Source organism: Lepisma saccharinum, chromosome 8 (assembly GCF_977018435.1).
Source record: "Lepisma saccharinum chromosome 8, izLepSacc3.1, whole genome shotgun sequence".
Taxonomy (NCBI): Eukaryota; Metazoa; Arthropoda; class Insecta; order Zygentoma; family Lepismatidae; genus Lepisma; species Lepisma saccharinum.
This window is the reverse complement of record NC_139236.1, coordinates 28,813,283-28,829,787: the sequence shown is the minus strand read 5'-3', so window position 1 is coordinate 28,829,787 and position 16,505 is coordinate 28,813,283. Positions and strand designations below refer to the sequence as shown.

Genomic DNA, 16,505 nt, shown 5'->3' with positions numbered 1-16,505 from the left:
CTGACATGTTGGATTAATGGAAGTTCAGAAACCAAAATCTGTAACTCTTTTCAAAATTTTTTTTGAAGGAATACAAAAATACAAGGAGACAATGTTGAATCGAGCGAGCTAGAATATTCATACATTTGGAATTCTGAAAGTTGAGTGAAACAGGATTTATTCTCGGAATCGTAGCCCACCCGCGACCCCTCCATTTTCACTTCTGCTGTCCTCTTTCCAGTGTTGTTCCTGCGTCATAAGGAATATAGACTAAAAATTCCCTTATGATTGTCCCAATATTCCATTTCCAACTTTTAAATTCCCTGTCCGATAAAGTCAAACCTACGATCTTCAGTTTCATAGCACATTACGTTCACGATTGAGGTTACAATCCATGCACCAGGCTTAGTTTTCAAAGAGAATAAATGGTTCCACACTTTTCAAAATTCCAAAAATTAAGTTTTAAGGTCAAACAACAAAAACTTTGACTAAAATTTCCATTTAAATTTTAGAGCTTTTTCTTGAAGGTATCTTAAAATTTTATAACAAAGTATAATAATTGGGCATTTCAGTACACACTGTATGAAACGTAAAAAAAAAAAAAAACCCTTTATGCTGGATATTCACTCATAATAATAATAATAATTATTATTATTATTTTGGAATAAAATTGTTTTATTATGAAATTTTAATTATTATTGTATAATTGTTGTTGTTATTCATATTATTCAAATTTCTGGCGATGCCCATGGGAACAATTATGAATGACCCCCCCCACCCCCCCCGAAAATTTTCCTGCCTACAGCCATGTCGGTAGAATATTGATTATTGATAGTAAATTTAATATTGGTATTTTATCAATATTGGCCAAAATTTCATATTGGGCCATCCATAGTTTTCAAAATTTAAACAACTATATGTGAAATATCATGTTTCTTCACAGGAAGAAGCTCTCAGAGCTTTTGTCCAGCCGGAAACCCTTGATGGGAATAATCAATATTTTTGTGAAAAGTGTAACAAGAAGTGTGATGCTCACAAGGGGTTGAAGTTCTCCAAGTTCCCCTACTTACTTACTCTCCACCTAAAGAGGTTTGACTTCGACTACAACACATTGCATAGGATAAAATTGAATGACAAGTAAGTGGTTTCTTCACATGTTGAATCTTACTGTTAGAAGAAATATGGTAGTTTGTGTTGTGTGCAATTTTTTCCAATCATTTTTTTTTTGTAATAGTCAAAATTTGTAAAAAATCATTTGTATAATTTGAACAAAATACAACCGAACCTTGATTATATATTTTTGAGGTAGCTGTGGCTAAAGATCTTAATAAATGTCAAAATTGTAAAACATTTTGCTGTATTGGGACCAAAAAACGTACAAAGCAGGAAACTATAAAACCCATATATTTAAAATCAGAGCTCCGCTGTATTGGTTCCCTTTTGTTAAATATAAAACCTCACTTTGTCTTATTTTTTTTTAACAATTACTAAGTTAAGCCAAATGGGCACAATTCTTTGATACTGGCAAAATGTTATCCCGAAAGCCATTGACCTAATGACAAGTAATTGGAGGATTATAAAGTTTTCTTCACAGTAAAACAAGTTCATGAGGTAACATTTACTGTATAATCATGATATGCACCATAGGTACAAATCAGATACAGATTTGGTAACAAACTGACTAATAGAGGTAAATTATATCTGTGACATTTCTATCTGACACTGGATATTTAACCTTTGCTCATGAAGCAGCAAGCAAGGAGATTGTGACTGAACATGTTAAATGGTTAATGTATGGTTTTCCCAAGGTATGTTCCATATTTGAATGGTGTAAACATGGTTGTTTCTATATGAATGTCCCTTCCATCAGTTTTATGTATTCATAATTCATTATGTACTTAGTGCTCAGGTTTTCCACGAAGCTGCTTTTAGTTTGTTCTATTAATTATATGGTGCAGTAAAGCAGAAATCCAAGTCTGACAACCCACACAACCACAACCAACTCCCAAAAACAAGAATAAATGGTTCGCCTTCCCCTACCATCCTTCCACATCCAACCACCTTTCCAAAGCCATTCCCCTTTACAACATCCAAGTAGCGCACAAACTAACTGCCATAATAGCGGACAAACTGAAGAAACATAAACAATACTTTATCTCACCCCTCGAAAACTCAGATGACTTATGATTCAGAGTGTGGGTGCAAGGCTCATTACATCAACAGATCATTCAATGAGAGTATACAACAGCATCTAACAGATGCAAAAAAATCCCAACCCAACACTGGACGTGCAAAACATATCAAATACAACAGCCATAAAATTGAAAAAAGTACATGTCAAACACAAAGTGCGCACACTCACAGACACTAAAATCAAGGAAACATACCATCATGCACTTCCAACCCGAACTAAATATCTGTAGTGGACAAGCACACCACTTGTGGATTTCCCTACTGCAGCACCTAACACCAGTAAACAGCAGATGCAGATGATACGAATGCAGGCAGATATGTGACAACAGTGCAACTAGTGGCAATCAAGGAACAAAAAAAACAACAGAAATGCACCAAGCAACAACGCAACAAGTTCCAACAAGGACGGTGGCAGTGGCCACCGAAATTAATAAAACAAACAAAAAACAGCTTCGCGGAAACATGAGTACTAAGTTTCTTTGTAATTATTATTCATTATCATGTTCGCAATTACCAACAGTGGCAGAAAATCAATGTAAAATAGGAAAAATGAGTTCTAATTTTCAGTCACACCTTCCTTTTGGGATATCAATACAGTGATCCTCGATTTTATGTTTCTCAGGGGACCAAGCTGAAAAAAAGTTAAGATGCGGAGAAAATTTTGTAACATTTTGCTACATTGGGACCTTCAAGACTGAATGTATAATGTGCAAGAAATGTAAAATCCGGAAACCTAAAATCGGGGTTTCTGTATTTCCTTGACAGCTGTTGAAACAGTATCATACTCTCCTCAGAATTTGGCTAAGGAAAGTTCTATTTTTTTTCTAGGGTTGTTTTTCCAGAGATTCTGAACCTCAATAGTTTTATAAAAACCAGTAAGGACGAGAGTGAGACTGTACAGGACGAGACTGTTGTGAAGTGTGATGACAGCAGCACTACTGACAGTGGCTCCGCTCTCGACGATGGTGAAAGCTGTCAAGGAACTGAAGCTGCACTCAGTGCTCAAGAAACTGAATATCAGGTGATTGTTATGTTTAAATATGTATCCTTTTCTCATTGTTACATACATCATCATGATCCTTTGCCGTTTCCTGCCTCTTGCTCGGTTGGCATAGAAGTGAAGCCTCTCAATTGTTTCCTGGTCTTCCACCACTCCTATATTTCCACGGTGTTCCAATCTTGTTCTCTTCTCCTAACACTCTCCTCTATCTGCTGCTTCCACCGACATCTTGGTCTCCCTCGACGTTATTCCCACTCCTTGTGCATCGTAAGCTCTTACTGGTAGTCTTTCTGCATCCATCCTTTTCATGTGTCCGAACCATCTCATCTGTGCCTGATCTACCTGTCCTGAAGCTTCACCACACCCACTGTCTGTTGGATCTCCTCATTCCTTATTCTATCCCTTCTAGTCTTCCCCAATCCCCAATATACTTCTTAAAAGTTTCATCTCCACTGCCTGCATCTTTCTTTTGTCTCTCTGTGTCAGTGTCCAAGTCTCTGCTCCGTATGTAATTATTAGCACGTAGTATGTGTTATATATTACCTTCTTGCATATCATAGGTACATCCCTGTTCCATATTAATCTTCAAACGCGTTGATATAGTCCACCACCCATTTGTTCTCTTCTGTTTACCTCCACATCTATTCTTCCACTTCTCTCAATTATGCTTCCCAGATATTTAAAGCTCTCCACTACTCTCAACTCTTCCGTGTCCATCTTTATACTTGGTTCATTTCTAGCTCTGCTTCTTGTTGTTATTAGCACCTCGCTCTTTTCTGTTCTTTTGATTTCCTCATTCCAACTATCAAGCTGTCTCTGTACTTCTTCTTCCCTGTTTCCCCATATTACTAAGTCATCAGCGAACAACAGGGCCTTCATCTCTTCCTCTCCTATCTTCTTCCCCAGTTCTTCCCTAGTTAATTGCATCCATTTTAATTATGAAGAGCAGTGGGGAAAGAGCACTTCGCTGTTTTAGTCCATTACTTATACTGAACCAATCTGTTCTTCCCACTGGTGTCTTCACACAACATACAACATACTACATACAATATATTGTATGCATATTATTTACTAAAATTGAGGCTTGGTAAGTAATTTTGAAAATAACAACACAATACCTGCCTACTTTGTTTTTCTTTCTTTGGACCATAGGTGACATATGTATTTGCTCTACAAACTTCTAACCAGAGATACTATTTGAGCTATAAAGTACTTAAACACATGGCCATGAAAATAGGCAGCTGGGCAGAATTGCGCTGGTGCCACATATGGGAAAAGCAAAGCAAGATCAGGACAAAAGTCGCTGGTTCCAACGCACTGTGTGGCAATGTCAACCGGGCTGCATTACCTAGTTCAAGCGTCAGATCGACCTCTCTCCGGGACACTTTTGTTACATCCCTTACCTTTCAAGCAAATAAGCTGGCTTCCGTGGCGGTGTGGTTAGCACAATGTGCTACGATGCCAGGGGTCTCGAGTTTGAATCCTGGCCTGGGCATGGATGTTTGTGAGTGTCCATTTATCAATTTCATCATATCATCACTCATCCCATCTTCGCAAATGAGCCAAAAGTGGCTTAAATTGAAAAATCCAAGTAAAATAAAGCCAATCAATCGATCAATCAACTTTTGAGCAAATGCTATCAGTTTTTATATTACATGGATTACAATGTTTTGTTTGATATCCTCGGATTATTTGATGATTTCTTTTTCTCCACACTACCCGCCTATTGGAACAGCGAGAGCCATCAAAGGAGTTTTCTTCTTGTGCAGTGGATCTTTTTGATATTGGCATCTAAATTGCCTTTTCACCAGAATCATAGGTTTGTGTTCAATCTTCCATAGGACACAAACAGCTCTCTCGTGTATGGTGTGGTGTCCAAATGCAGACTGCAGTTCTGCTTTGTTTCTCATTCCACACCTCGTAGTGCTGCCTGCGAACTGTGCATTACATGTGAAGAAGCTGAGTTGCTGAATCTAATAAAATAACTTTCAATAAATACCATGTAACAACTTTCACAATAACCTCACCAAATCCTACCATTCATTCTCAGAGACCCTGTATATAAATTAATTTGCATAAGCACTAGTAGCTTCACTGGTTCCATGCTATTTTATGAAATAAACCTAATGTAAGTTGCTTTATACAGCATTAAGTCTGATGCAGAAAGACATAAAATGAGTTGTACGTGATAAACAATGTGTTTTAAAGGATGGTGTGTTGCCTGTGTTGATGTTGGATGATTGAATGTGTTGGCTAGGTGGTTGCATGGCAGATCAACGGTATTGTAACACTGTTAACCGGTTTGATATAGCTCGGATGTCGAATTTGCATTTTCATTTTGCTGTGCAATGTGGATTGCTGTATGCTCCATGTATTCAGAGCAGTTTTGGAGATGATTGCAATTTCTAGAATAAAAATATAGTTCGGACACACTTAAAGAAAGTTGGATCTTATCTTTGTTGCAACCTTCATGAGGTATGAGGAGGAGTGGCCACCACATGCCTCTAACACATTGCCAAGATTGTGAGGAAGATAAAGTCTCAGTTTCTTTAAGTTTGTCCGTAGCTGTACATGATATTCGATAGAATAAGAAAATAACTGAATTGCAGGGGGCCTGGTAATGATTTTGCCCATGCAATTTTAACTGAGTATGGATCAGTATGAAATTTTAATAAAGTACTTATGTACAATTACCTATACTAATAACTCACATTTTACTGATCCGATATAAAACTGAACATGAAAGGGACTTGAGCTTTTTAATGAATGTATGTAACTAGGCAACTGTAATGGGTATTGCCTTACACACGAAAGCCGGTCATGTGAATTATATGTTCATATTCATAAAAATAATAACACAATACCAGAATTTTCATTAGGTAACAGGCTGTATTTAGAGGTATATAATATCGGTAATTTTACCAGTAAACCAGTATACCAATATGGTATATCAGCTGATACTGATGAGAGTGATGACTACAGCCCGGAAGTTCAGGCATTTATTTTTGTTAAAATAGGCAGGCAAAAAGGCATTTATAATGTGGTAAATAGGCACTAAAAATGAAAAAAAGGCAAAATAAACCGAAAAAAGGCACATTTAGAAGTCGCTTACTTTTATCTATAATTTTTGGCAAAATGTTAAAATCTAAATTGGGAAGAGCATTTCAGTTTTCTCCGTCTTGATTGCACATAACTACAAGGTGCTTTTTAAGTTCTAAACATTCATTGATAGTCGTCTGTCAGAGAGAATGTTTTTCATAATAGAAAATGATCTTTCTACTTCGACAGAAGTTATTGGAGCATACATATAACAAGCTAATGTAGCTGGACTCATTTTGGTAACAGCATTTTCACCTTTTAGAATATCACAAATTGTTTTCAATTGTTTCAAGTCCTCATTTGCACTCACTACCCGTTAGCACTTTTCCGCAACAGCTGACCCATTTTCTCCTGGCACTTCATCATCTGCTGCATAGATTCCTCGAAGATTTTCATGGATGCTATAATTGTAATTGTCTCTGGCAATGCACCATAATGTGCAAAAGTAAACTTGAATAGCACAGGAGTTTTTTCACTTCACGAATTGAAGCCGCTTCATTTTCTGGAAGAGCATTGATCACCTCACTGATTTTTTGAAGGTTGTTAGCATAATATATAGCTGCTGATATCCAGGTTCCCTATCTCGTCAAGACTGGTTGCTGAGGTAAACTAAGCTCAATCGCAACTTCCTGAAATTTTCGGGTTCGAGAGGGAGATTTCAGAAATATTTTCTTTGTGTTCGAAATCAACCTGTCCACTTCAGCAGTCAATCATGCACAAGAAATGTTAACCGAAAGGCAATATCCTGACTCAGCATGAAATACTTTTTTCTCACACTTTTCTTCTTCAGCAATGTTGAAACATGTGTGAGTTCAATATTACTTAAATAAGGCGAAAATTATTCAAATAATAAACGGAAGAAAAATAAATGCCAACAACGTTTTTTGGGAGAAAAATCATTTATATACAAATTTTTTATAAAAAAATGTCAAATTTCATTGGAAAAGGCAAAAAAAGGCATTATAATTAAAAATAGGCAGTGGGGTCCCAAATAGGCAAAATAGGCAAAATGAAAAGGCTTCCAAAACATTCGAAACAACATAAGAAATGTATATCCGGAAAAATTTTATCAATATATGCAGTAGATAAAAAGAGGCATTTTGCCAAACTTCCGGGCTCTAGTGATGACATTAATTTATCCCTTGTCCACCTTCTGTCAGCTACAGACCTCCAGAATGTTTTTCGTTGCTTCCTTCTTGAGACTTGGCAGGAAGAGTGGGATGAAGTATCGTGGAGTAACCTTGGGCTTGGTGTTATCAAGCCCACCACTGATGTTTGGCTTTTCCCCTCCCATCCCTCCCTTCGGAAAAAGTTCTTACTCAACTGCATATTGGACGCAGCCGTTGCAAGGGGTGGATCCTTCTTTATGCCGTACCTGTAACATTGTTTTAAGTGTTGTGCACATTTGATTTTCTTTTTTCTAATATATTGTGGGATCACATGTTTTGTCACAGTCAATCAGCCATTTTGGATCTGATTCGGTGCAGGTCAGTTCTTTTGTTCAATTCTATTGAGCCTGATGGTGCAAACATGTTAAAACTTCACCTCTTGTAAAAGGAAGTAATGTACAGCATAATATTAAATAGTAATAAAAATCACTTTCCAGCACAAGTATCTTGGGTTTTAATATTGCTTGTTGTATCTGCATCGTGCATGTAGTTGTGTACTAAATTTATATTGTTTTGTCATCTTCATTTCCAGGAGGATGATGAAGGGATAGACGTCAGTAGTGGTCCTAATCATCACGAGAATGAAAAGAATAGGAGGCATGCGATGGAGAAAGGCCCTTACATGTATGAGCTGTTCTCAATAATGATTCATTCTGGGAGTGCCTCCGGTGGCCATTATTATGCCTACATCAAGGACTTCAAGAAAGGGGAGTGGTTCTGCTTCAACGACCAGTCTGTGAGCAGGGTAAGTGTGGCAAGTTAAGAAGTTTACTTTTGCATCATTTTTGTTGAATTATAAGGTCATAAAAGCTCATAGCTGCCTCGGTGGCAGAGCACCTGGCATGGTTGACTCATGATCTTGCCACAGGAAGTTCTGGGTTTGATTCCTAGCCTAGGCATAGGTGACATCAATGCTATATTCATACAACAATGACTGGGGTTTCTTCGTGCTGACCACACGTCACCACATAACTTGATGTATGGCCGACCACCCTCCTCTGTTGAGGCATGTGGGAGTGAGGCCAGCAGTCTGTAGGTAGGCCCTGGCCTTTTTCCTTCTAATAGCACATGTGTAGTTATCAGAGTCTTAAGTTCAGTCCTGTCTAAAAGAGTCCATTTTTGCTTCTCAAATATTTGCAGCAGAATTAATCAATTTTCCATGATTTGCATAACTTGTTAATTCAGACTTCAGAAATTGTTATATCAGTAAGTAAACTCTAAAGTTTGTGTTCAAGAGTTTATTTGACATTTTGCAGTTCATTTCACATCAATTCATGACAAAACGTGGTAGGAAAATGCATCTCACACCTTTCAAAAACACTACAATATGTTATTTCACATTTTGTGTTTCCGTCAAAAATGAAATATGCATACCTCTAACTATAGGAAATAGGCTCACAAGCTATCAGAAATATGAAACCAACAAAAACCGATCACAAGGATTCACTTGAATACTCTAGAAGGATTCAAACAGATGTAGTTTGTCAAAATTTTCAGCTAGTTCTGAGTACATGTCAAATCGTAGATTAAATTAATGTTCTAAAATTGTCTTAATATATGCGTAATATTGGCAACAAGTTGTTTTCTCACATCCCTTTGCATAATAACATGTTTTACTTTCAGATAACGTATGATGACATTAGGAAGACTTATGGAGGTGGTCCAATGCGTGGATATTACTCAGGTGCCTACAGTTCTAGTACAAATGCATATATGTTAATGTATCGCCAGATAGACAAACCTAGAAACTGCGAAGCAATGATCGTCGAAGAATTTCCACCACATATCAAAGTAAGTGGAAAACATTGAACGTAATTCTCTTCTGAATTTTCAGGAATAATAAATAGTGTCAGGGGTACTAAGCATGATGTTGAGGTACTTCTAGTTGTACTAAGCAAATGGTAATTAAGATTTCAGATTGAAATTATATATATATTTTTTAAAAAAACTGAATTTCCTTGTAGTTTTGGTATGTGGTGCCTTTTTTTTATACAACATAAATGAAAGATGTTCTTAAAATAGATAAAACCATTGAATATTATGTGGGCATAGTTTGCAGAAAAGGTGTCACTCTTCACAATGAAATTTCCATTCACCCAGGAACTTTTGTATCATGCACATACATAAATGACATGTGGAAAGGCATGAAATGAACCTTGAGGTTTAATAAAAAATGAGAACATTTGTATTATGCAGTGGAACCTTTTTTCTACATTATTCAGGGGATGATTAGGATTGATTGAATAATGTTGAACAATGTTATGACAGTCAACACAGCATGCTGTTGTATTTGAATATTTTCAAGTATTGAAATAAGAATATTTCAAATGGAACTTATATTTCTGTAATTTTCAGATTTTATTTATGGCCAGAAATTTCCAAATTTTATCATTTAATGTCTCGGTGCAGTATAATCTTATTTTTGAATTGATTTATTAATTTTTATTCTCTATGGCAAGTACGGCTGCCATGATATGTGTCTCTATACAGTTAGAAGTTGTGTGACACCCGGTTAAGGTTATGTATGTCAGACAACCGACGAATTCAGTCAGAATTAATTATCAACATATGCAATGAGACCTAATCAAGCGTATACAATCAAGTATTTTTGCTTTGTTCTTGCTATGCAAGGATCTCACAGTATCGTAAGATTTAATCAAGCAAGCAAGAATGATGCAAGCACTTTGAATAATTAGGGTCCAAAGTGGATTATAATCATGCAACATCCATTTGAAATCTTAATTTTAATACATACAATAATTCGAAAGTGTTCACACTGTTTATGCCCCGTCCTTCCTGTTTATACGTCGAATCGAAACAATGATGCCTCAATGCACGTATTTAATTTTTGATTCCTTTGCACGCAAACAATCACTATGCAATAAGAACTATTTTACACAATAAAATATATATATATATATCAGTGATCAGAACGCTACATTTTAAAAGTAGCTTCGCTACAGCTACAGCTTACTCTTCCAAAATGTAGCTTCGCTACAGCTACAGCTACATTTACCAAAAAGTAGCTCGCTACGCTACTCCTGATCGCTACTCACTACTTCGCTACTTTTTTCGCTATTTCTGCATAAAAAAATAAAAACAACCATATGGGTATTAAAAATCTCCTACTACTGGTAAATAGATTCTGTTATTTTTTTATCATGATTCCAGTCATTCAATAATTTTGATAGCAGTGTTACTTCAGTTACTTATTTTTACTATAGTTTTGAGAATACCATACCTATGCAAGTGGCATATCAATTCATATTTGATATATGAATATTGCAATTAGAGTGTTACCCAAATTAATGATTACAACTATACACAAATCAAATTTGGTAGGATTACGTATTTACGTATGTTCACATCAACATATTTTTCTTGAGAATAAAAATTTCATTTTTTATAGACTGATATGAGGACAGCATTTTGAATGAAATGTACCTGAAGCCCTTTGACTACAAAAGGGCCTCTGGTTCGATTCCCAGGAGAAGCACATAGTGGTTAGGATCCAGTCTCGATCAGCTTATCTATGCATAAAATGGACTCAAAACAAAAACTAGGAAAGACGCCAAGTTGGGAGGATGGGATCCTCCTGCTCCTCCATTTCCCTCACTGCTCATCATTCTTCCTCGTTCTCACAATTAGCCGAAAGAGGTAGAAAGTGACTATAGATAAGAGAATAATTAAATAAACCATTCATCCTCATTGTCATGATTGACAGAAGTGGAAGAATAGATGAGGAGGTAAACAGAAGAGGACAAATGGGTGGTGGACTATATCAAAGCGTTGAAAGATTAATATGGAACAGGGATGTACCTATGAAATGCAAGAAGATAATCTATAACACATACTATGTGCCAATAATTGCGTATGGAGCAGAGACTTGGACAATGACAGAGAGAGACAAAAAAAAAGATGCAGGCAGTGGAGATTAAATTTTTAAGGAGTATTTTGAGGAAGACTAGAAGGGATAGAATAAGGAATGAGGAGATCCGACAGACAGTGAATGTGGTGAAGCGTCAGGACAGGATAGATCAGTCACAGATGAGATGGTTCGGACACATGAAGAGGATGGATGCAGAAAGACTACCAGTAAGAGCTTACAATGACAAGGAGTGGGAATAAGGCCAAGGGGGAGACCAAGATGTCGATGAAAAGAGCAGATAGTGGAGTGTTAGGAGAAGAGGACAAGATTGCAACACCGTGCAAAGAGAGGAGTGGTGGAAGACCTGAAAAAATGGAGAGGCTTGACTTATATGTTGACCCAGCCAGAGGCAGGAAACGGCAAGGGATGATGATGATGATGTCATGATTAGCAAAAGTTACAGAAAAGTGACGCAAAAGTAGGAGAAATACATAAATTTGAAAACTATGTATATTAACTAAAGAAAATTGTCGTTTCTGCAGGAAAGTCAATAACTCGTACATACTTTTTGCAATATGATAAAATTATTGAGGAAACTGTCGTGTTAACCTGACTGTTCTAAACGTATTGTAATTTTAAAATTTGAGAAGAAATACTATCGCGAAAATAATTGTAATTTTAGAAATTCTATGATTCTTGTAACAATAATTTCCTGCTGGTGAGATCCTATATACTGACGATGATCAATGCTGTTACCGTACTGAGCCATTTATTGCTGGCACTATTTCCTTGTCAGTGCAGTGGAAAATCCATCACTCATTTTTGCACTGCAAGTTGTGTCTTACACAGCAATTAATGACAGTTTGGTGTCTCTTACACCATGGATATCAACAGGATTTGTTCCGAGGGTACACAAACGAGGCACTTTTTTCTAGTGGTGCAGCAAACGAGGCATGTTTCTCCCCAAAATAGCGATGCAGCTAAAAAGACGTAGCTGTTAGCAGGAATATATTCATATATGTCAGTTAGTTATCTGGATATCTGAATTATTCAGCTACTAATTAATTAAATTACACATATATCTATAATCTACAATCTAGATAATCTGTACCTCCATGTAATAAACTGTCTTTATGAACCTCCTGCAAAATTAAGGGTTATTGTCGAATTTTTTCTGACGCTGTTGCCACATTCAAAATTCACCTCAAAATGCTGAGAAAAAATGTAGCTGTAGCGAAATTTTTGCTACAACTAAAGGAATTTTGTAGCTTCGCTACCGCTACAACTACAATTTTCAAAATGTAGCGTCGCTACAGCTACAGCTACAAATTTTGTAGCTAGCTACAGTAGCGACGCTACAAGTAGCTCGCTACTTCTGACCACTGATATATATATATATAGATAGATAAGCAGTGTCATAAATCTTACATCTATTCTCAATTAACCTCGGACACAGTTGGCATGAATGAAAGAAAACGTGAAGGAATGCAACCCAGTAACAAGCACAAATTAATAACAATGTGACTTTTATTCGTTCGTTCAATTTAACTGAAAATCACATACAATTAAAGATTGCTCAAAATGTTGCTACGCATTTAGAACATTAGCTATCACGGTATGCATAATTCCGCATAATCATCATTCTTTAATTTTAACATTTAATGGGCTTAACGCATGTAGTCATTCAACAATAACAATAACTCGCCCATGAGATAAGCATTCTTTAGTAACAATTACAACAAGTGTGGTAGCGTTTATGCAACGCGACTAGATTAAAAAAACATAGTAATTTCTAATCGTATGCCAAACATAAATGTTTCAAATAAGTTTAATACATGCATCTTTATTACATTAAAGTGCAACATTATAATAGGCAAAGATCGTGATTAGTTTGATGCTACTGTATGAATTTTGGGTGTGCAATCAAAACTGGATTTAAGGATAATCGCGAGGACCCCCACACCCCCTATACGCCTTCATGGCATGGTGCTATGCACAGGGGAACACTTTACCTTTTTTACCTTTGCACAGTTCACTTCATGCGTGAAACAATGTACCACAAGTACAGCATTTAATAAAGAATAACTTCAGTTATTTTTGTGCATGAGAAAAGCTTTTACCATTCAAAGCAATTTCAAAATCTTACGTTCATTTCCCACGAGTACAAAGTTTTTTCATTCACAAATAATGCTATATTCCATTACTTGCACAATTTGCATAATATTACTAGTTCATTTGCAAACGTTATTCACTAAATAAGATTCAATCAGTATGTACAGTTTGAATCGTGCTCGATGTCTAGAACCTTAAATTTTGTGTGTAAAATGTCACACACATAATGCTGGAACGTTCCATTCTGTTTCATGGAGTTGAGGAAATTGAAGGTCTTGGTCTTATTTTGAGTTGATTTCACACTGCACCTTAAACCAACAGCCACATGTGGTGCACTGTAATGTAAATTCCAGAATCATAAAATTAAATTGGGGGTTTCGTTTTGTGTGGTGGTTTGTTTTGGGGGGATATTTATAGACTTTTAATTGTAAACCCACTTTCTTTACAGAACTTGCTACAGACTATGAGGGAGAAAGAAGAACGAGAAAGGATAGCAAGGGAAAAGGAGATGGACATGTGTAAGATTAAATTATATTGCCATCATCCTACCCAGAATCAGTTAATAGATATAAACTTGTATTGCCATAACGAAACTACCTTAAAAGAATCTACTGAGCAAGCATTCAAGGTATTTGTTTCAAATTTGTTACTTCTGTTGTAATTTTTTTTAACGCTGTGTGCTTTTCCACCATAGATGTGCATAATTGATGCAGTAGCAAATCATTAATTAGGTGTTGTTGTTACGATAGTCAGTTTCCAAACCTCCATTTTGATTTGATTTTTGATTTTACACAGGTGGATTTGTTTAATTGAATCCTTAATCTATAATGTGCACATTATTTATACTCTGTCCCAGCTATCTCTGGAACAAGCAAATGAGAACAAGTCTCTGTACAAGTAATGAAGCGAGATGGCTCCACCAATGAACACGTGAGAGGGAATAGGATTGCGTGGAAAGGGGAAAGTGACTGCAGTTACCAGCCTTCGCAGCAGCATTTACTGCTTCGCTCTGCCCACTCAATAACCCCCCTTCTCTGCCTCTATGCATGGTTTTGCTACAGAGATTGACGGGACAGAGTATATACTGCTATTGAAAAAGTTATTCATGATGTGCTCTTTTTCTTATTATTGTTTGGCTTCCGAATATTCTGTGAGTCTTCATTTTTTTCTGTTTCAGTTATTTTTTGTCCCTTGGGTTAGCATCGTAACACAATTGCAATGATGAGGGTGAATGATGAACTGATGAAATGGATGGTGGAAGAAACAATAAAGACACACCCATGCCTAATCCTGGTTCCAACGTGGAATCTCTGAATTCATAGTGTGTTATGCCCAATGTCAACTGGTGTCTGCATTTTGTGTGTGATTGCGCAGATTTTTATGTGCTGCTGGGGGGTAAGAGGCGATCCTTTGGAAAGACATCTAAATGCAACTTCTTCCACGTAGTACACCCTGGACTGCATTTTGCAGACTATCAAGGCTCTGATGTCCGGACTCACAGCCTGTATAAGCCTCCGTGGGGCTAGTGTTTTGTGCTGTCCTTGTTTGTGATTTCCCTTCATCCATTTCATCACCATTCATCCTCATCTTCCCGAGTAGCCAAAAGCAAAAGTGGCAAAAAAGGGAAGTAAAATAAACTAAATAAATCAACCAATCAATTTTTATGTGCTGCACCTACAAAAAAAATAAGGTTTCCACTCCATGAATTAGTTAAATTTACACTCCATGTATGCAAAGTCAAGTGGAGAGTATGCTGAAGTTCTTGCTCATACATTAACCCCCACCCACCCTGACAGGAACAGGAGGTGCAAAGATGAGCAATGAAATTGCAGCAGCAGAACATCCTGCTTTCCTCGTCACTTGCAGTTGTCCCCATGTGGTTCATGTTATTAATTATGGATGTGCATGTCTGTGCTTTCAGTTAGAGGAGGATGGGTAAAGTGAAAAAACAGAAACTAAAAGAAGTAGCTCAACAGGATAGAGAAGGAGGCATACTATCAGAGGCATGTGGCATTAGTAGAGGCATGCATATTTCATTTTTGACGAAAACATTGCATTTTCCTACCCTGATGCAAAATGAACTGCAAAATGTGAAATTTAGATTTATTTACTGATGCTACACTTTCTGAAGTTTGAATTATCCTGTGAGTTATGCAATTCATGGAAAATTAATGAATTGTGCTGTAAATATTTGAGAAGCAAAAATAGACCCCTTTATGCAGGAATAAACTTAATACTCTTAATGTGCTATTAGAAGGGATATGTTTAATTTGTGCAATAAGTGCAATTTTTAAAATCAAATTTAGAATGATATTCTCAATTTTGAAACAAAAATGTCATTTGTTTTACCACTTTTGATCCAACTTTTCACCGCTATAACAAAAATGAAATTTTATTTTATATACCACTTTTGAACCCAAAATTGACTGTTTTTGTACATACTATGAGACATGTGGCATTAGATGAGATATTGGTGACTATGAGATAGCAGTGGATGAAAAGAATCTTGGCACATGAACAAGTCCAATTTATCACAACGAAAAGACCAGAAAAACAAAGTAATGAAAAAGTCATCTGCATGGGAGTGTTTCATTGCTGCCTTTGAAAAATGCAGATGTGTGCAATCTTTATGCAACAAATTTTCTGCGAAGTTTACCTTGATGTTCATACACTGTTGTATATAGGGTGGCAAGGAAACTGGGATAAGTCCTGGAATTTCAATGACAAAAGGCTAGGGACGTTTGTTTCCCACCATGGAATTCTTTTTATAGAATTAACTTTGTCAGTTTATTTTAGAATATAATGTAGATTGTTTTCTTCTCATGGTAAAAGAAAATTGGAAATATGAAATGCATGTAAAATTAAAATAAATTATTTTAGAGTTTGTTAACCATATGCACACTGTTTCTTATTCCTACTTAAGCAAAGCAACAAAATAAAGGAAAGAAAATGCCAAACAACTTTCACAAGATAATAAGAATCAGATGAGGCAATTCTAATATCACCCAGTTTCTCTCAATGTTGTTTGAACCTTCCATTCGCATTTTGCTGCAGTCCCCTTAGTACCTTAGTGTGTTACAGGTCG

At 36.4% G+C, this 16,505-nt stretch overlaps 1 protein-coding gene across 3 annotated transcripts in view; it reads left to right on the top strand.

Moving 5' to 3' along the window:
- LOC145990893 (ubiquitin carboxyl-terminal hydrolase 47-like) overlaps positions 1-16,505 on the top strand; it is a 107,742-nt gene that overhangs the window by 54,040 nt on the left and 37,197 nt on the right. For all 3 annotated transcript variants that reach the window (XM_083126376.1, XM_083126375.1, XM_083126377.1), the window contains 5 exons: positions 923-1,116; positions 3,001-3,193; positions 7,973-8,185; positions 9,064-9,231; positions 13,869-14,048. In XM_083126376.1, the coding sequence (XP_082982502.1) occupies positions 923-1,116; positions 3,001-3,193; positions 7,973-8,185; positions 9,064-9,231; positions 13,869-14,048 (948 nt within the window). The remainder of the gene's footprint in view (positions 1-922; positions 1,117-3,000; positions 3,194-7,972; positions 8,186-9,063; positions 9,232-13,868; positions 14,049-16,505) is intronic.